Source organism: Maylandia zebra, linkage group LG7, assembly GCF_041146795.1.
Source record: "Maylandia zebra isolate NMK-2024a linkage group LG7, Mzebra_GT3a, whole genome shotgun sequence".
Lineage (NCBI taxonomy): Eukaryota > Metazoa > Chordata > Actinopteri > Cichliformes > Cichlidae > Maylandia > Maylandia zebra.
In genome coordinates this window covers 54,072,312-54,092,661 of record NC_135173.1, presented here as the reverse complement: position 1 = coordinate 54,092,661, position 20,350 = coordinate 54,072,312, and the positions used below count along the sequence as shown (strand labels likewise).

Sequence of the window (20,350 nt, the reverse complement as noted above, 5' to 3'; positions counted from 1 at the left end):
GTGTGCAGATATGTGAGCTTGTCTACAATGCTGATGGAAGAGTGCAATTACAAACCTGCTGACCTCATGTGTGTACAGGAAATACTGCAATCAGTGGTAAAAGTATTCAGATACTTCCAGTAAAAGCACACCAGGAAAAATGGGATTTGGAAAAAATATATATATCTACAGTCCACATTATGAGAAATGATGCTTTACATAGATACAGTTTTGTACAATGATTGTTTTCTGTAGATAAATGGGATCATTGCTTTAGAATCAGAAATCATTCTAGAAAATTCATAATTCCCTAAAAGTACATCAATGCAATGTCTTTTCCCCCCTTTTTGCTCCATGAAATTAAAAGGTTTTAGGTCTCAGAACACTTTTTGTGCTTCACAGTGCAACATGTCTGCAAACACGCAGTCAAATGTCACAGAGTTAATGTGGAATATTAATATGAAGTAGCAGAAAGTGAAAATAGAAACAAAGTACCTCCAGGTCGTTATGCCCCAACTTTAAGTCGGAGCGTAGTTTGCTGCAACTGTACGAAGCTTATGTGTGGATCTGGTCTGATGGTGTGCGGTGAACTTTGAGAACTTCTAGAAACAGCTGGAACAAACTAAGTTCTGTCGTGCCTCAGATTAAAGCCATTACTGCCGAGTCTCATACAGTAAGTACCTTTTCCACTGTTGATTTTAAAATGAGTCCCAGAGGAGGGCAAGACAGGCATTTCAGTACACGACCAATTAAGAAAAAACAAAAAGAATTTATTTACTTAATGTTATGCAAGGCATTCACATTTACCCAGAATATGTGAAATCAAGAACACTACATTAAATATTAACCAGATACTTATAATGGGCATCTATACCATGTGTGCATATGTACACACATACAATAAAGGGCCACACGCGCGCACGCACACACACACACGGCTCTGCAGGATGTCAGCTCTGTTTCTCATATCCATCTAAATTACACATTAATAGCTTTGGTGAAAACAAACTTTTTTCGCCCACGAGAACTCGGCATGAAAAGTGCTTTAAGAATACTTTGAATATTTTCCAATATCTTACATATTAGTTTGTAAACAACGGCCCTATTGGGGGGGGGGGGGGGGGGGGGGGGGGGGGACAAAAGATTTTATATATATAAATTTAAAAAAAAAAAAAAAAAAAAAGGGGGGGGGGGGGGGAATTAAACAGGCAGGACTGTTGCAGAGCCTGTTAGCCAAAGCTAACAAAATCACAATCTGTTGTACAAAACACCCCCAACACACACACACACACACACACACACACAATGAACAGGGAATAAATGGATAGCACACTCCACTAAATAAATGTATATGGTATAGATTGTTTTTGGAAAGAAACCGATTTGGTAGAGTGCTTTTTGAACATTCGAAACACCTGCTGCAAAGGTATAAACTGGTCTTAGACAGCCCCCCCCCCATCCAAAAAAAAAAAAAAATAGAAAAAAGAATAGAAAAAAGAAAAATAACAAAAAATGATAATAATCATAAAATAATAGGAATAATAATAATAATAATAGAGAACAGGTTGGTGAGTTATTAGTATTGATTAATAGTAAGGGCTTATGATCCAAACTGGATTAGGAACTTGTCTGAAATCAGACTCTCACATGTCACCAAAGCAGGGCTCACTAAGTGCACTCAACTACGAACAGCAACGCACGTAGCAGGGCATACTACCAAAGTATCCATAAATCCATTCACATGAGCTCCTCAGGAGGTCAGTGCGCACAACAAGGTTAGACTAAGCCTAATGCCTTGTGCTCAACCCAATAAGTCACCTACATTTGATGCCAAGTACATGCAAAGCAACGTCACAGTTTTAATAAAGAAAGCAAAAGTCATTTTTTTCAAAAATTGCAATTAGTAACAAACAACTGTCCTGAATGCTGTGGTACATTCTCAGATTGTGTTTGATGGGCAGAATTAATAATTTTTGTGGCTGCACTCTGAGCGAAGTGAAACTAAGACCTGGGTGTAAACGAAAGCGGTTCAGTCAGTGGTCCGAAGACATTTTCAGTACAAATCATACAACAAATCCATTTTAACCAAAACTCACCCAATGATGCCAACAATCAAAATTCAGGCCAAATTTTTGCACTTTTTCCTGTTTAAATAATCTAATAGTTTCCAGTGAGGTTAAATAATCAGAACATCATAACTAAATATAATAACTTATTCTCATAGGATTAAAAAAAACAAAACAAAAAAAAAAAAAAAAAAAAAAAAACAGGCTTCCCATCACACCCAATCAACATAACACATCTTCAGTCATTAGATCCTTGAGTTTGTTAGTACTTTGGGATTCCTTGATTTAATCCTAATAAATGAACAAATACTAGAGATCTAAATCATCTCATAGGTTTCCTCCCCCTGTTTATGGCAAGAACTGCCTTAAATAATTTCAGGGGTCACCAGTTAAGTAGACCGTAAGGAGATAGTAATTAAAAAACAAAAAAAAACAAACAACAAACAACAACAACCCAAACAAACAAACAAAAATAAACCACCCCACGCACATTGGAAACCTCCCAAAACATCTTTGTCATGGCACAGCAGGTAGCTCGCACTTTGGAACAGTAGTAACGTTGAAACAGTTGGACATTGCACTTAAAGAATTCACTTCTTTTGACACTTTGTATATGAGTAGGAGCATAAAGGTGATCCTGAAAAAACAAAACAACAACAACAAAGCAAGAGTGTGAAATTAGAGTTTGAGTTTAGAGCACTGCTGGAGGACACTTGCTGCAGACCGGTTGCTTCAATTCATTTTTGGAGAGAGAGACAAACTGGAAGAATGTACAGGGATACACCAACATACGACACTGAGAACTGATCAGTTCACTGAAGTCCATAAATCCAGTACAGATGGGTGCTGTTGTTATACACGGTATCTTGCATTCCTTGCCTTCTGACATCATGAAGCGTGTCATGGAGCTATTGGTCATTGGGTTGATGAGCCAATGTGGATACAGAGTTCAATCTAGAGCGACAGAGCTATAGAAAGTCGTGGGTGTCCTTTCCTTCCACACGCTCCGCACTTTGTGGAGACCCGCACTCATTTTTGTCTTTGGGCAAAAGACTGGAATGCATAAAGGGGAGAAACAGAAAAGAACTAAAAGCGAAGAAATGAGATGGGGTACTTTGATTTTGTGTATGTCTGTTTAAGCATCCGAAGAGAACTAAAACCAAGGCAGCATGAGAGGAAAACATAAATATCCACTGACATTTATGATCAGGAAAAAAAAAAAACCACCCCGCAAAGTTTATCTGCTGAACAGAAGGCAAAACGAACAAAAGCAGGTGAAGATAAAAAACCAAAGAAAAGTAGAAAACAGCAATAAAGTAAGACAATAAGAAAGCTGAGATTTCCAAAGCAAGGATGAAAGGTGGACAGAGCCATCCAAAAGGCATGCATGAACAACACACACCCAGACTGTTTGGCTCGCCGTCCGTCACTCCGCTCACAAAGTGCAGAGCAGCTGCTGCTGCGACAGTGAGGGTCAGGACTGACTGTGCTGTGTGCTCAGGCCAGAGGTGGACCGGACCAGGCGTCAACTAGACATGAAGAGCTTTCGTCACAAAAAGACTTGTGTCACATTGTTTCCTGAAGGCGGTGGGACAACCTGGGGCGGAGAGTGGGGGGGCCTTGGGGAGGGGTGGATCTCAGACATGGGGCTGAAAAAACAGAGGGCGGGTGGAAGATCAATGTTCAGTGCCTTACGGGCCCGTTGCTCCGGGTTATGGAGTCAGAGATGTCCAGGAAGGCAGCGCGCATCAGGTCAAAGGATTTGTCAGACAGGGATGCCACATCGTCTGAAGTCATCCCCTTTGTCTCAATCTTTGGAAGGATCTTCAATCTGATGATTCCTGCAGGGGCAAAAAACCCCAAAAAACTTTAGAGTCAGGAGTCTCGGGGAACATCAAGCTGTTGTTTTAATGTTATTGTCATTTGACCCAACACAAATTAAAAAGTTGAGGACAGTTACCTGATTTGAACTGCTTTTCTTTCCGTAGGTAGAAGTTGCTGTAGGAGGAGAAAACGACAGGTATGATGGGTACCTGGAAGAAAAAAAAAAAAAAAAAAAACGAAGGCAAAAATAAGAAAAGAGACAGAAAAGAAGCCCTAAAAGGAAATGCTTTCTAAACCAATCAAAAAAAGGCCGAAATGCCTGATTAAACCAGCAGCACATTTCTTCAAACACACACAAACTCAGCATGACACAAGCATTCTCCATCTCCTCCACTCCCGCTAATAGAGGCCGAGTTGCTCTGTCTCAAGGCCCCGAGTGGCCCTTCAGCGGGGCTGACTGAGCCAAACGCGGCTCCCCCTGGGGGCTGTCCTGTTTCCACTCAATCTGGCCGGCCGGGTACGAATGAAAAGGCTGGCCTAACTCAGCAGAAGCAAATGCAGAGAGAGAAACAGTCTCAAGTGTGTAAAAAAGAAGAAGAAAAAAGCCATCAGGGAAAGATGAAACAGACTGTATTCAACACATTTCAAATGGAGTTACTCCGGCACTTCAAATGCAAACAAAGTGCTTTTGTTAACATCCACTAAACACTGTTTGGAGAATGCGTTAGCAAGCGCTCTAAAGCGTAAGAACCTCTTACCAAAATATTAATGTGTTTTCTAACGAGGAGCAGCAGGGCTTTATTTTTGCAGACTCTGGTGCATATCTGAACCCGACTGATATCGATCTTCAGCTGCAAGTTACAAAATCTGGGTTCACACATGCACACACCGTTGTAGCTTCATGGCTAGGTCTCATTCGAGAGTGTTTTTCTTTTTGCGTATGTGTAATTTATCCCACCTTTCTGACCCCGAGTGTTGCTATGAAAATATGAATTAACTGGAGAACAGAGACCTCCCACCTGCATGCACGCAGAGATAAAGCTCATAAATTTGCACAGCTGAGCTGCAGCCATTCTGAACTGGAGGTCATGTCTGCTGCTGTCCCACCAATCACTTTGTGAGAGCGCACTAGCATTGTGTCAAACACAATGCCGAAAAAATATCATAGAAAATGACCTGGCTGCAAGCTGTGCTCTCTACTAAATTATGATTTCATAATTTAGTCTTGCCCCACATAAGTCTGCTAGCTCCCCCACATGTCTGGAATCGGCCCCCTCACTATTGGGAACCCTAAGCTGGCAGAAGCTTCCTGAAATACCAACAGAATCATCACAGCCTGACAGAGTAAAGAGAATAAACAGGATGTTTACATGTATGGATGAAGCAAAAAGCTAGAAGAGCTCTAACGCTCCTTCACTCTACGTACAAGGTAAGATTTAAGATCTTTAAAGCAAATAAATAAACCTACTTGTGCCTGCACTGCCAGATGGAAAGCACCCTTTTTGAAGGGCAGCAGGTCGCCATTTTGGTTACGGGTTCCCTCTGGAAATACCCACAGACGAATCTGTGAAAGTCATAAGACAAGGTTGATTTAACCAGCTCACATTCTCTAACAAAGACTACAACAGAACCTTGAGATGAAGATGTTTCTTGTGTTAACTGGAGGCAGGTTACCTGGTCGTCCAACATGGTTTTGGCGGCATCAGCCATCACGCTTTTGGCATCGCTCGTCTTCTTGCGGTTGATGAAGACGATCCCGCCCAGCCAGCAAATGAGGCCCACTGTACCGGCATAGATCAGCTCCTTCTTAGCAATTGTGGTGCAGCGGTCTGGTAGGATCTCCATCAAGCCTGAGAGACAAAACGAGACTTAACCGTCAGGATCATGAAACTTTTAGAACCATCACAGCTACTGTATGTACATAGTGGGGTTTTTTGGTTTTGGCAAAGAAACAACAGCTCATCATTTCCATTTCCAAGATGTCTTTGTGCAGTGTATGAGAGACAACTGTAGTACAAACAGGGCTTGGCTGTACTTCCATGTAATACCACTTTGAACCGCAAGATGGTGCAGTAAGTCCAATCTGCTGTGTCCAAAATGAGATATACCAGATGTTAGCTCAATACTTGTAAAGAGTTCATGATTCTATCACACTCACCCGACTTATTTTGGCAGCTAGAAGAGCACAGAGACTGCAGTTTCTCAAAATTAAACATATTTCAAATGTCCATAAAAAAATAAAAATGTAATGCTATACTACAACCTAGTGAAACGGTGACACCTTGTGGTGACAGTTTTCACAAAAACTACTTTTAAAACTAAAATATAAAAATAATAAATTAAAATAAAAGTTAAAGACATTGCAGTTAAGCGCACAGCTTTCTACAAGCAACTGCTTTGTAGCTTCAAAGTTTGCTAATATGACAAGTTACAGAGAGTCAATAAGAACTTTTACTATAATAAATTGTCTTCCTTTCAGTCATTAAATAATACCCCAAATGCAATGCACTTATACCATAGAGACTTTAAAAATACGCCCTCTCAAAGCAGAGAGTCCACCTCCACGAAGAGCTGGATATGAACCCTGATAAGTGGTCAGAATGGGATATTTGTAGCACCGCTACATGTCTGAAGTGGCGCTTTCTTAGAAGGGGATAACACCCAAACTGAAATCACATGTTTCTGCCTTTTGACTGGAGCTCATTCAGAGAAGGATCAGTGACCAGATGAAAACATCCATGCTTTGGCCTCTTTGTCTTATCTCTTTATAAGATGTTACTCTGAAAACAGCAGGTGAGCAGATGCATTTAAACCAAGCTGAAAAAGCAGCTCAGAAAGGTGAAGAAACTAATATAACATCTGCTCTAGGATCAGCATCTCCTAATGGCTGGGGTGAAGCAGTCGGCATGGCAACTTGGACGCCAAACAAACCGCATGCTGAGTTTTGTCAGTGCTAATTAGACGCCTAGCTCTCCTCCTGCTATCACTACCCTGGCCTTGAGCCTGCCCTCATCACTCACCGGTGCTGAAAAACCCTCTCCCCCACACACTGATGGAGAGAAACCGTCCCTCAACACTCAGGTTTAGAACAGGGAAGAATGAGATACTGTTAAAAGACATCTCAACTATCAACAATACAAGCTGAAGAAAATAAATAAAAGAGGAATCGAAGCCTTTCTACAACATGCTTTTGTTTTCGACCAGTGTGTAGCTCAGACAGGGTTCTGCGAGGCCTACATTTCATTCATACAGTAAGTGATCAGTATGTAAAGAATGTTTAAAAACCCATACCAATGTAACAGGTTCTTTCTGTGCCCGTGCTTTGTTTCTTCACCAGGTTTTGTATTATTCAGCTTGCTGAGAAGCAAACAGCACGTGATCCTGTATCAACAGAGGTTGTGAAAACTGTTCTGTTCTGACAAGCACTGTGTACCAACACAAAGCTGGAATGCAGTAATCTAACAATTGGCCTAGTTTTAACATGCCTACTGCCTGTCTGACAAACCAGAAAAGGTGACCGTTGCTTAAGTAGGTGGGAGTGTAAAGTGAGATACACCTGGAAGGCCTTAACATTCGGTTCCAATAAGTTGTGAGTAGCCTGTGCAGACTTTCCCTTAATGAACTGAGCTATAAAGCTGTAGATGGTGGCACAGCTAAAGTCTTGCTCCACTGTTTGCTGGCTGAGAAGAACTAAACTGTGACAGGATGAGACCAGATCACAGTCTGGCTCCATCACGGCTGCCGCAGACAATCTTGCAGTCTGATCACAAAGTGTTTTCGCATGGCATAACCCACAATGTAGCTGTCATTATTTACATATTCCCCAGTTCCTGTTTGCATACAAAGGAACGAGCGTTAAAATTGGAGTACGGCTCAGAAATAGTAGCTACTTAGATCCAGAAAAAAAGGAATTGTTATGTATAACCATTGTGACATAGAATAATGATAGTAGTAGGGCTGGGCCATATTATACCGTTCCCGGTAATACCGGTATAATGTTAGGCAACGATAGGAAAATGAAATATCGCGATAGAATGGGAGTAAAACGCGCATGCGCAGTGCCTTTGTTTTCATACGCACATGGCCGATTGTTGAGTGAAACAGATGAACCAGAATTGGTTTGTAAAAATGGTGCAACTTCAGTGATGTGGAACTGGTTTGGTGTTTGTCCGTCAGATACACGACAAAGCACATTTTTTTTGCAGAACATGCAAGCGGCCGTTGTTATTGTCGTATTTGTCGGACTAAGATGCTCTTAAATCTGGGAGTAATCTGGGTCCTAAACTCAGTAAGATTCAGGTGAAACGAACACTACAGCGTCACTGAGAGTTAAAAACTATCTAAATTATTTCATCTTTAATAAAACGATCAGCATTGCTGCTTTACCAGGTGTAACTATGAAGTTTAACTTCCAGGCATCCATGAAAACAAAATTGATTACATTTAACGGAGTTAGAAGTTAGCAGGAAGCTAGCGGAAGTTAGCTCGCTAGTTTCGCTAGTTACCTAAGCATGATATAGCATGTTCTGACTGAGAGATTTCTGAAAAAATTCAAACGTACAGCTCTGCTATCACTTCCAACATAAATGAAGACAGGAAACTAAACAGCAGTGACGTTTGTAGGGTTACTGAAGTTGGGCTAGCTGGTATATAATGATGTGCTACGTGATCGCTAGCGACACAGCTATGTTAGCATAACATAAACAGTGAAGCTGGAGGACGAACACTAACACTTTTCCACTTATAAAAGTTAACGTTAAAGTTCCTGATAGTTGGAGACAAATGCAATCGCATGGCAGGATGCTGTAAACGGACCAAACTTCAGTCAGGAGAACAACTGAGATAATCCATCCACAATACGAGGTTAGTCATTAATATACTGCAACAACATGGGAATAGAGCAGCTGCCAGAGAATTCAACATTAATGAATCAATGGTACAGAAGTGGAGGAAGCAAGAAGAATGAGTTTAATAAAGTTTGATTTATCTGACTGCTTTGTTTCGCTTAATGTGCCTTATAATCCCGTGCACCTTATGGTCCGAAAAATACGTACTGCACACTGCAGTTTAATGTTGCAAAGCACCTCTTTTTAACTTCAGTGGATATTATACATGGTTATGCTCAGGATATGTCAGCCCATTTCTACTGGAAATGCCTTTTGGTTAAACTTTCAGCAAGGAATTTGCATTTGCACTGTTACATTTTTATAAAGCTTTAATGTACATAAAAACCAGCTTCTTGTTTAAGTGAAAATAAATGGAAGGTTGTCTTTTTGCGCTAGTAATGTTGTGGAGTTGTATTTTGTCTCGCATCAATTATATCGTCGGTTATATCGTTATCGCAAATTTTCAAATATATATCGTGATAAATATTTTTGGCCATATCGCCCTGCTCTAGATAGTAGTATATGACTTTCAAAAGGAGAGACCAAGGATAAAGTTTGACACAAAAACAAGTTGCATCTGGTACTACATGTGCAGGAACTGAGCCAACTGCAAACATCTGTACCAGTTAGCTGGTTGCTTTTGTGCTTTCACACAGGCTTGAGTTTAGCTATCACTACATGCTGACCAGAATACAGGTGACATGAACTCTTCTGATATTCAAGATTCGTTCTTGTATTATTTAATATGCATATTTTGTGGTTTTGCCAGCGGTTTGCATGAAGAAGCCAACTTGTCTGTAGATACCGGGGAACTAACCACAGACTGGTAGTAAAACTTGAAGAAGAGCGATAAACTGGAGCTGCAAAATGCCTCCAAAGTAAAGTTGGGCCACTGAACACATTTCCAAAAGCACAACATTTTCCTATTTTCAGTTTGTGTTTACAATTCAAATTTTCTTAACTGCTTGGTGAATAGTTGGCAACTGTTTGCAGACAAGTTGGCATCATCCATCTTACAAAATGTACAGGTGACGAGAGTAATCTGCTAGTGACCAGCGCAATCACAGTAATCCTAAACCTCTTTGTGTTCAATTTCACCAAGACACAAAAGCGCCTTCCTAAAGCCAGTAGGTAAATACATTTTTAGCCCTGATTGGTCTCTCGGCCTGTGTGATTGGAGCAGACATTAAATTAGCCATCAGTCGACGAGGCTCAATATCAGCTTTTCCTTTCCTACTTTAGGTCATGAGGTAGAGATTTGTCACATGTACCGTATATTAAGGTGGGATTCAAAAATTCCCATGGTTGGAGCTTAACGGTAGGGCTGGGCGATATGACCCAAAATTCATATCTCGATATTTTTTAGCTGGATGGCGATATAAGATATATATCTCGATTTTTCTTTTTAAAGCCATAAGTTAAGAACAAAAAGAGAGTTCTTAGTCACACTGTGTCCCAGATGTCACACGGGCACTTTTATTTACATACAGCGTAGATATTACTCAAAAATAAATTATCAGCATATATTAAATAATCATGGTCCATAAATAAAAGAAAACAATGTTGTTTTTGTGCATAACAAAAAGCTCACAATTGTGCAGTCAAAATGTAAACTAATAGACGCTGAGCATAATAACAAAGAGACAGATTTCACAGCTGCACCACCTCTCTGAACAGGTGCCATTTGTGGTCCTTATACACACACAGTACGTATCACTCCGCGAGGCTCCTCCCTGGTAGCCGTAATCCTCTGACAATCCATCAAGCGGTGCAGCTCCATAGCTTAGCAAAGCGCTATATAAATACAGGCCATTTACCATTTTACCAAAGTCATATTAAAACATTTTTTGACAGATTGCTGAGCGCTGTGTACCACATAAAATCGGTTCGCGGTCAGTAAGCACAACCAGAATTCATACATAAGGCGCACTGTCGATTTTTGAGAAAAGGAAAGGATTTTAGGCCGTGCAGCCCCTTCTGGGCTGCATGTCGTTAGCGCGGTTAGCTCGTTAGCGCGGTTAGCTCGCTAACACGTTGACGCCATCCAGCCCCACGCACGGTAACTCGCTAACGGAGATTTTCCGCTTTCATCTTGTCATTGCCTGCAGGTGAAGCTATGGGGGAGGGGGAGTTGTGTTCAGTGCAGGAGAGGCGAGGCCGAGTAACGTTGCGTAGAGACAAAAGTGGACGAAAGAGAGGCAAACCTGCGGCTCCACAAGTATAATTATAACGTAACATAGACTATATCGATATAAACGATATTGTCACATCTTATATCTCATATGAAAATATATCGATATTTTTAAAAAAAACTCGATATATCGCCCAGCCCTACTTAACGGTACAATTCTTCCATCTGGGACTCATGCATCTACTGCAGAGGAATGCTGCTCCTCCAGCTAAAATGTTCAGGACCGCATGCATCATATCTGGTATCAAGTTGCTCAGGATGAACTGGACTCACTGTAAAACAACTCTTCCCTGGTGAGGATTCTCTCTTTTTCCTACTCTTGGTTTGTTTTCTTGAGTCTGTAGGGCTTAAAAGCACAAAAACTACAGCTGAGACAAATCTGCCGTCCGCATGACTGCCTTGCTTCATTCTTCCTCTCAGATTAAAAGTCGGTGTATAGTGAGAAACAGATGAGACACGCTGTCACTGCTAAACTTTCAACACGTTTCAATCTGATGTTTATGACCATTTATAAGTAGAGAGTTGAATGTGTTTCAAATAACCTTTAAGTGTGTCATCAAACAGGCCTACCTGGTGACAGAGCAGTAAAGACATCCTGCATGGGTGCAAATGCCCCAAGCAGGATCCCAGCAATTCCCAGCCAGCTGGACCTTTACTGCACACCCTTCTCTTTATCCACATGCCCTTTCTATCTGCTTCACCAATTATATTTTTTGCTAAAATGCCAAAAGAAATTGATTGTATGACTGTATTTGAAAGCATTTAAATCAATATCAAAAACGTCCGTCTTCAGAGAAGCACTAAAAGACTCACCCAAAACATCCAGGGAGCTCTGGTGGTTCGAGATGACGACATAGGGACCCTCGGTCTGCAGATGCTCCCAACCGCTCACTTCAAATCGAAGACCCAGCAAATACTTGACGTGTCGAACCATGAAACGGATGATCCTAAAAGAGAGAAAAAGGTTAAATACAGTGAGTATGTACTGGTTACTTATGATGCCAGTGTATTGCATATTACTAACCAAAGCCCTGTGAAAGGTAGAAACAAAAGCGGAATGTGTCAGGCAATATAATCACAACTATCTTTAAACACATAGGCTAAATTAATCATGTTCAACACCCCTTTAAGCATTGTTTTTTTTCCTGGTTGGGGAAATAATTACTTTCACCAAGTATAACGCTCCAGTAACCATTGACAAAGCAATGTTCATCCACCTGCCTCAAGACAAACATTACATAAAAGAACACACAGGCTGTGATTAGTCAAAGTAGATGCACATTTTTATTTATCTGAACATTTAATTTTTTTATCTCGTTGCAAGATAGTCACTATCTGTCTTACTCTGATAGGCAGGTAGTGAAGAGTTCGTTTATCAGAGCTAGTCTGCTGACAACAACAAAAGCAGCCGTCTTTTGACCTTACAATAACTCACAAAACTATAGGCTTCCATGGGAGCGCTCTCCAAGTATCACAAAAAAGTAATCTGTTTGCAGTTAGGGTTAAAAGAAAAAAAACATGTTACAAGGAAATTTTACTAGAAACTGTCAGGTAGGGCTGCACGATTAATCGTTAGAAAATCGCGATCTCGATTCATACTTCTGTGCGATCTCATTTCCAAATGACAACGATTTAAAAAAAAAAAACGACGACTGTACCGCATTTTTATCCGGGACGTAATCTGCATGAAAACAAGCGCTCACTCTTCCTGTTCAACAAATGACAAGGGCGGAGCCTTATACCACGTGATACAGAAGCTGTGCTGTGTGATGCTAAAATTAGCAGGGAAAAAACAACGGAGAGCACGTCAGAGATGACGAAAAAGTGACAGGAGAAAATCCGTCCCGGTCAACCACCCAAACATCAATAACGGGAACCTTATACAGCGCTTCCCTGTACCCGTCGAACTCCCGCAGGCACAAAGAAATTTTGGAGGCTATTACTTATCACCTGACCAAAGATATGGCTCCCATCAACACTGTGCAAAACCAGGGATTTAGGAAAATGATCAACACCCTAGACAAACGCTACACAGTGCCGTCCCGCAACTATTTTTCTATTGTTGCACTACCTGCTCTATACACGCAGTGTCGAGCAACGGTGGAGACGGAATTTCAAGCAGTACAACATTTTGCGGCAACAACAAAACGTGAGACATTTGTTGTTTTTATGATTATTTATTGTTTTTATGTTCAGTTTCAACTGTTGCGAAGTTAATTGACAGTTAATAAGTGCAATAAATATTTATATTGGAAAAGAAGCGAAGCTCTCAATTTACCGGTCGATCTACGTCCCTACCCTCACCTATGGCCACGAGCGGTGGGTAGTGACCGAAAGAACGAGATCGCGGATACAAGCGGCAGAAATGAGCTTCCTCCGAAGGGTGGCTGGCCTCTCCCTTAGAGATAGGGTGAGAAGTTCGGCCATCCGGGAGGGGCTCAGAGTAGAGCAGCTGCTGCTCCACATCGAAAGGAGCCAGCTGAGGTGGTTCGGGCATCTGACAAGGATGCCCCCTGGGCGCCTCCTGGGTGAGGTGTTCCAGGCATGTCCCACCGGGAGGAGGCCCCGGGGCAGACCCAGGACACGCTGGAGAGATTATATCTCTCGGCTGGCCTGGGAACGCCTTGGTATTCCCGCGGATAAGCTGGAGGAGGTGGCTGGGGAGAGGGAGGTCTGGGCCTCTTTGCTTAGGCTGCTGCCCCCGCGACCCGGCCCCGGATAAAGCGGATGAAGATGGATGGATTGGAAAAGAAAATCGTGAGAGAATCGTGACCTCAATTCTAAGCCAAAAAAAAAAAAAAAAATTGTGATTCTCATTTTATGCAAAATCGTGCAGCCCTACTGTCAGGGCATTCGTGACCTGAGGTTCGCTGATGCAATGAGGCAATGGACAAGGAAAAAAAGGGAAGAAGAAGAAAAAAAATTCAACAGAAACAAGGTTTTTTTTGGGCTGCACTGTGCATGATTACTCAAGTTCAATAATGACGTGATTACTGTAGCTATTTGTTAGTCAGCATGTGCTTGTTTATAAATGTGATTTGATGATCTAACAAAACCATTTTTTTAAAGCTTTTCTTTCCCCCTTGCAACTATTAAAAGCCTGAAACTGTCTGATCCACCAGATGAGATCTATTGGGACTTGTAAAGCTTAACCTTTATAGACACAAACATGATAACAGCTCTGACCTCTGTTAAGACAAATCCAAGGTGCCCCTTGGCTTGGAAAACTTTCAGTGTGATTCTTAACAACCATGATGTGCTCAGGCAGAGTTCACACATCATGCAAATGCTACTTTACATTTGCAGCTGAACAATCATACTCCCATAACATTCTCCATGCTAAACTGTACCACTAATTTTGGATAGCAAACTAGCTGTGTGACACACTAAAACTGGCTTCTGTCAATAATCTGAATGAAATTTCTCCGAAAAAGAGCAGAGGCACTACCAATCCGGCCTCAGGAAGAGGCTATACATAATACTATACATAATACTTACAAAAGAGACCTTGCTCATCCCTGAATCATATTCCCTCTGCTTGCTGTCACAAAAACAACAAACTATCCTTCTTGTAACATGGGGTAGTTTTCTTGCTAAACCAGCTATTACAGGAACCAAACTCACCTTCAACTCTGCTTTCATTTAAGCTCAGTTTCATGACTGTACACAAAATGTGTCGATGGACTAAAACATCTACCTAACTACTTAAAACCATCTTTGAGCAAGTTTCAGCCATAACGTGCATCTGATGCCACACATACTCATTAAAACTACACCACTAATGCTAATAATGTGCCATGAAGGAGCAGCTTTAAGGATTTAGGCACATCCCAACTCAATACTGCCAACTCGAAAGCAGGAGTGTCAAACATAAGGCTCAGGACCTAGAATTGGTCCAGCAAAGACTCCAGTTCGGTTTGCTAGAGGGCTTTGGAAAATATGAAGGGCAAAATTTTTTATACTTTTAACTGTATTTTTTTTTTTTTTTTTTAATTTCACACCCTTTTCTGCTGACAAAGGCCTCACATGCAGTCTTTTAAGAATTTTATAGTGATTCTACTCTACACTTTAAAAATAAAATAAAAAAAATAAAAAAAGAACTACCAGATTATTCTTTTTTCAAATATACACTGGACCTAGTTTCTTACTAAAATATAGCAAAAAAAAAAAAAAAAAAAAAAAAAAAAAAGTCTTGAACCACAATTCATGTCTTTAGATTTTGGTAGGAAATATAGGACATAAGTACTATATTTACTGAAATGTGCAAGCATACATGCAACTACAACATAAAGAGTAAAAAAAAACAAAAAAAACAACTGAGTTTGCACAATTCTAACAAGCTGCAAAGTTAATATTTGGTATGACCAGCTTTATTCTTCAACACAGCCTAAACTCTCTTAGACAATCGTTCTTCACCATTTGAACAATTTAAAATTGGTTCTTTGATAAGTTATAATGTGTGGACATAACAGGTGCCCTTTTTTATGTTTTAAGCAACCTTCAGGCAGAACCATTACTCAACCACTTCTAAATAAAAATGCAACACAGTCCGGCTCCTTATAAGCAAAATATAAAGTAGTAAGTGGTGGTACGCTATTTCTCAGCACTATCTTCTGATGACTGTAGTAGACTTTGTTTCCACTTGCGCTTGACTGGTAATCTACAGGAAAAATGTTGTTAACCTTTAAACTAGAGTAGTCTTTTGGTTATCTTACAACATAGTGGTGCAGTGATAACACATTCGGTCTGAAGTAAAAGCCACAGGTTATGCAACGATATAGTGTTGCAGCAACTCTATGTTCAAGGGTAATGAGTGACTGCTGTTGAATTATATTTTATGATCAGTCCACTAAGCATTTACTTTGGTTCACTTCATTATCTGCAACCCTGAGAGTGCAATCAAATTTGAACAAGAGGACAAATCATATGCAATGTGGCCACTCCAAAGGTCAGCCTGACCTGTTTTGCCAAAATGTAAAACTGCCAATCTTATTGAGTTTACTCACAAGTTTAAGGTGAGTAGGTTGTCCAAAGGACAGGCATCTAATCACAGTCTCAGGGTGACAGAGCTAACAATTACTTCCATCAGAAATACTATGGCAAAAAAAAAAAAAAAAAAAACTGGTTGTTTTCAATACAGTAAGTTGAGTGGCAATATTACTCCTTTACGAAAAAGACAGGGCCACTAATCTCCCACTGATGTTCGACACCATTACACAGCACAGAACATGAGCTCATGCAATTGTGAGTGAGAAAACTAAACCCGTCCTTTATCTGTTGTCATGAGATCCTACCTAATAACTAACCCATACCCAGAAGTAGGGCTGGGCCATATTATACCGTTCACGGTAATACCGGTATAATGTTAGGCAACGATAGGAAAATGAAATATCGCGATAGAATGGGAGTAAAACGCGCATGCGCAGTGCCTTTGTTTTCATACGCACATGGCCGATTGTTGAGTGAAACATATGAACCAGAATTGGTTTGTAAAAATGGTGCAACTTCCGTGATGTGGAACTGGTTTGGTGTTTGTCCATCAGATACACAACAAAGCACATTTTTTTTGCAGAACATGCAAGCGGCCATCGTTGTTGTCGTATTTGTCGGACTAAGATGCTCTTAAATCTGGGAGTAATCTGGGTCCTAAACGCTGTATGCTTCAGGTCAAACAACACTGCAGCATCACTGAGCGTTAAAAACTGTCTAAATTCTTTCATCTTTAGTAAAACGATCAGCATTGCTGCTTTACCAGGTGTAACTATGAAGTTTAGCTTCCAGGCATCCATTAAAACAAAATTTATTACATTTAACGGCGTTAGAAGTTAGCAGGAAGCTAGCGGAAGTTACCTTGCTAGTTTCGCTAGTTACCTAAGCATGATATAGCATGTTCTGACTGAGAGATTTCTGAAAAAATTCAAACGTACAGCTCTGCTATCACTTCCAACATAAATGAAGACAGGAAACTAAACAGCAGTGATGTTTGTAGGGTTACTGAAGTTGGGCTAGCTGGTATATAATGATGTGCTACGTGATCGCTAGCGACACAGCTATGTTAGCATAACATAAACAGTGAAGCTGGAGGACGAACACTAACACTTTTCCACTTATAAAAGTTAACGTTAAAGTTCCTGATAGTTGGAGACAAATGCAATCGCATGGCAGGATGCTGTAAACGGACCAAACTTCAGTCAGGAGAACAACTGAGATAATCCATCCACAATACGAGGTTAGTCATTAATATACTGCAACAACATGGGAATAGAGCAGCTGCCAGAGAATTCAACATTAATGAATCAATGGTACAGAAGTGGAGGAAGCAAGAAGAATGAGTTTAATAAAGTTTGATTTATCTGACTGCTTTGTTTCGCTTAATGTGCCTTATAATCCCGTGCACCTTATGGTCCGAAAAATACGTACTGCACACTGCAGTTTAATGTTGCAAAGCACCTCTTTTTAACTTCAGTGGATATTATACATGGTTATGCTCAGGATATGTCAGCACATTTCTACTGGAAATGCCTTTTGGTTAAACTGTCAGCAAGGAATTTGCATTTGCACGGTTACATTTTTATAAAGCTTTAATGTACATAAAAACCAGCTTCTTGTTGAAGTGAAAATAAATGGAAGGTTGTCTTTTTGCGCTAGTAATGTTGTGGAGTTGTATTTTGTCTCGCATCAATTATATCGTCAGTTATATCGTTATCGCAAATTTTCAAATATATATCGTGATAAATATTTTTGGCCATATCGCCCTGCTCTACCCAGAAGTAGCCATTCACATAAGTGACGGATAAAACAGTTTCAATTAAACGTAAATTAATGGATGTGTTTCAAGAAATGAAAGCACAACAAGCTGTAACTTGATGCTTTACAGATGTTATTGAGTGAGCGAACTCAGGGATACCTGCTGTGGCCTACAGGTTTAATTCAGAGGTAAAGTGACTGGAAAGCAAGTCTTCAGGCTTTGGTGTAACAGTAAATTTAGGTGACAGAACCCTCTGAATTACAATGCTCTCTCTTCCAGTCCTGTCTGCCGTGTAAAATATCCATCCAAAAAGTCTATTCATTCATCTAAGGTCTGACCTCAGTTCGGTCACTTTGTCACAGACAACCGGTCCAGATAACCTCTGCACTGATAGAACGGTACACTGGTGCAACATGACACCACTGGCACAGCTAACATGACTGTGACATTGTTATTCCTGGAGCACTGAGGCAGTAAGGTCTACTGTTGTAACCGACATTGCTGCTGTCAGCAGTTCAGGGCCAAGTGAGGTTGCATTGAGGATGGGTCTCATAACTATTCAGTAACCCAGCTCCAATCAGGGGAAAGTGCCATCTGGCATCTGTCTCTTCAGGGTAATTACTGAAATGCAGTCATTTGTGTGCAGCAAGCCATCACCACTGACTAGATTTAACCAACCACACAACAACACCCCCTACAACGTGAACACCAACACTGAAGATGCGTTACATTCCTACAGTAAGGATCAGTTTTGGTGACTGATTTTGGTGTCAGGTGTAAAATGTTTAACATTCTGCCCCCAACACAGATGTAAACTGAGGCAGATAATCAGAATCGTGTTTATTGGCCAAATATATGTGCACACACATACAAGGAATTTGGTTCCGGTAGATGGTGGCTCTCAAGCACAGCAATGTAAATCACACACACACACACACACACACACACGTGTCTATATATACACATTACACATACATACACAACGCTGTGTAAACCAACTATAAATAACTAATCTAAACTTATATACATAAAATACAGAAATGAAATGAGGTGGAATAAGACAGAAATATAAAGTTAAATCAGCACTACTAGTAACTATGGATTCAATAAATGAGTCACTCCTTTATATACACACACACACACAGATTTAAAGAGACAGGACAAATTGAGCGGATACAGTGCTGGATTACACGTTCAGAGGGCACAAGTTAGTGGATACTTGTATGGGTTGGGATTCTAAGAAAGTGCCTGCAGAAAATACATTGAAAATATCCGTCATCTAAAGATATTATTGCTTTTCTGGCGTTAAGATTTACCAAACATTAACCCAGCATGAACGCAACGTCACATTAGCGCCCTGATTTTTAGCTAATGTCCACACGCCGCTACTGCCAATGTGCCAAGCGAGCTAATAGTAGCATACGAATGATAAAGAAAACTGCATTAGGGATTTCTTCATTTTCTGCTTATTTATTTATTTCAAATTTCACACAGTTTGGCAGGAAACACCTCCTGCGCCACATTGCTGTAACGCCAACTTAACTCCTCGCAACAATGAGGCCATTATTGTTTTTGCTGAGAGTAAAAACCCAAATGCTTCAATATAAACAACCACGGTTGCTAGCCAGCTAACGAGCTAGCGAGGGCTAGCTGTCAGACGGCGCCGCGAGCGACATTTCTGCAAAACTCACCTCATGTTTTCAATGTCTCTGCCTCCGCTCTTTAGTATGCACAGAGGTATACCGATGAGGGCCAAGACCATCATCCAGGCCACGTAAAAGAACTTTTTGAAATAAAAAACAAACGTGCTGCTGGTGCACATCAGGAGCGGAATAATCATGAGCAGCAGCAGCGGTATCATCCACAGCACATCCATAGCGAAACCGCCGCAGAAACTAGCAGCAGCACTGACTCACGCGGGGTGTTTCTGGATGAGGAAGCCGCTAACGGTTTCAGCCAGCTACGGTGCAAGGGACGGAGGGACGGACCGCAACCCCGACAAACATTTACACAGTGAAGTATTCCCTCAGGAAACCACGGCAGCAGCTGTGCTTCACTCTGGCCCGACAAAATGAACATGAAGCGCTGCTCATCTGTTGCTAAATGGTATCATGAGGTGGAGTCAAATCGTCATCGGTTGTGAGTTTTTCTATTTCCGGTTGCTTGACCACTAAATGGTCCGATGTCACTAGAGATAGTCAAGTATCGACAGAGATTTGGGCGTTACAAACCACACATCAATTATTATGCCAGTAGGCGTTTAAACTTGGAAATAATTTCTAGGTACAGCCACAGCTTTCCTATTTATTTATTTGGTACGAGTGCATGTTCACAATTTTTTATTCAGTCTCCAAATGGTCATCCTTACTTACAGTAGTTTCACAGCCGATTACAGCACACCATGTGTAATTGGATTAGCAGTGATAATCCAGTCCTCAGCTATAATCTGACACTGTCCGTAGCGATGATCGTGAAGTTTCAGCGACGTCCAAGAGCTCTGCTTGACATGATTTGGAAGATTAGGATCAATCGGTCATTAATCCTAATTTAATATCCTAAGCAAGGACTTTAAACTTGGCACTAGAGGCAGTAGCAAGGCTGTCTAATTTGCACTTTGTGTAAGCAGTGAATAAAATGTAATGTGTAGTCTTATGAA

At 40.9% G+C, this 20,350-nt stretch overlaps 1 protein-coding gene across 2 annotated transcripts; it reads right to left on the bottom strand.

Annotated features, from left to right (window-relative positions):
• Positions 1-1,177: 1,177 nt before the first annotated feature.
• On the bottom strand, positions 1,178-19,816 carry agpat2 (1-acylglycerol-3-phosphate O-acyltransferase 2 (lysophosphatidic acid acyltransferase, beta)). 2 transcript variants are annotated; one of them, XM_004549859.5, is made up of 6 exons: positions 19,386-19,816; positions 11,760-11,893; positions 5,544-5,719; positions 5,338-5,433; positions 4,006-4,078; positions 1,178-3,886 (listed from the first exon to the last, which is right to left on the bottom strand). In XM_004549859.5, exons 1-6 carry the CDS (start codon positions 19,568-19,570, stop codon positions 3,729-3,731), a joined length of 822 nt encoding a protein of 273 aa, XP_004549916.1. In that variant the 5' UTR covers positions 19,571-19,816; the 3' UTR covers positions 1,178-3,728. The 2 variants fall into 2 exon arrangements, with proteins under 2 accessions (XP_004549916.1, XP_076742807.1); XM_076886692.1 differs by having other exon boundaries at positions 4,006-4,043.
• Positions 19,817-20,350: the final 534 nt, after the last annotated feature.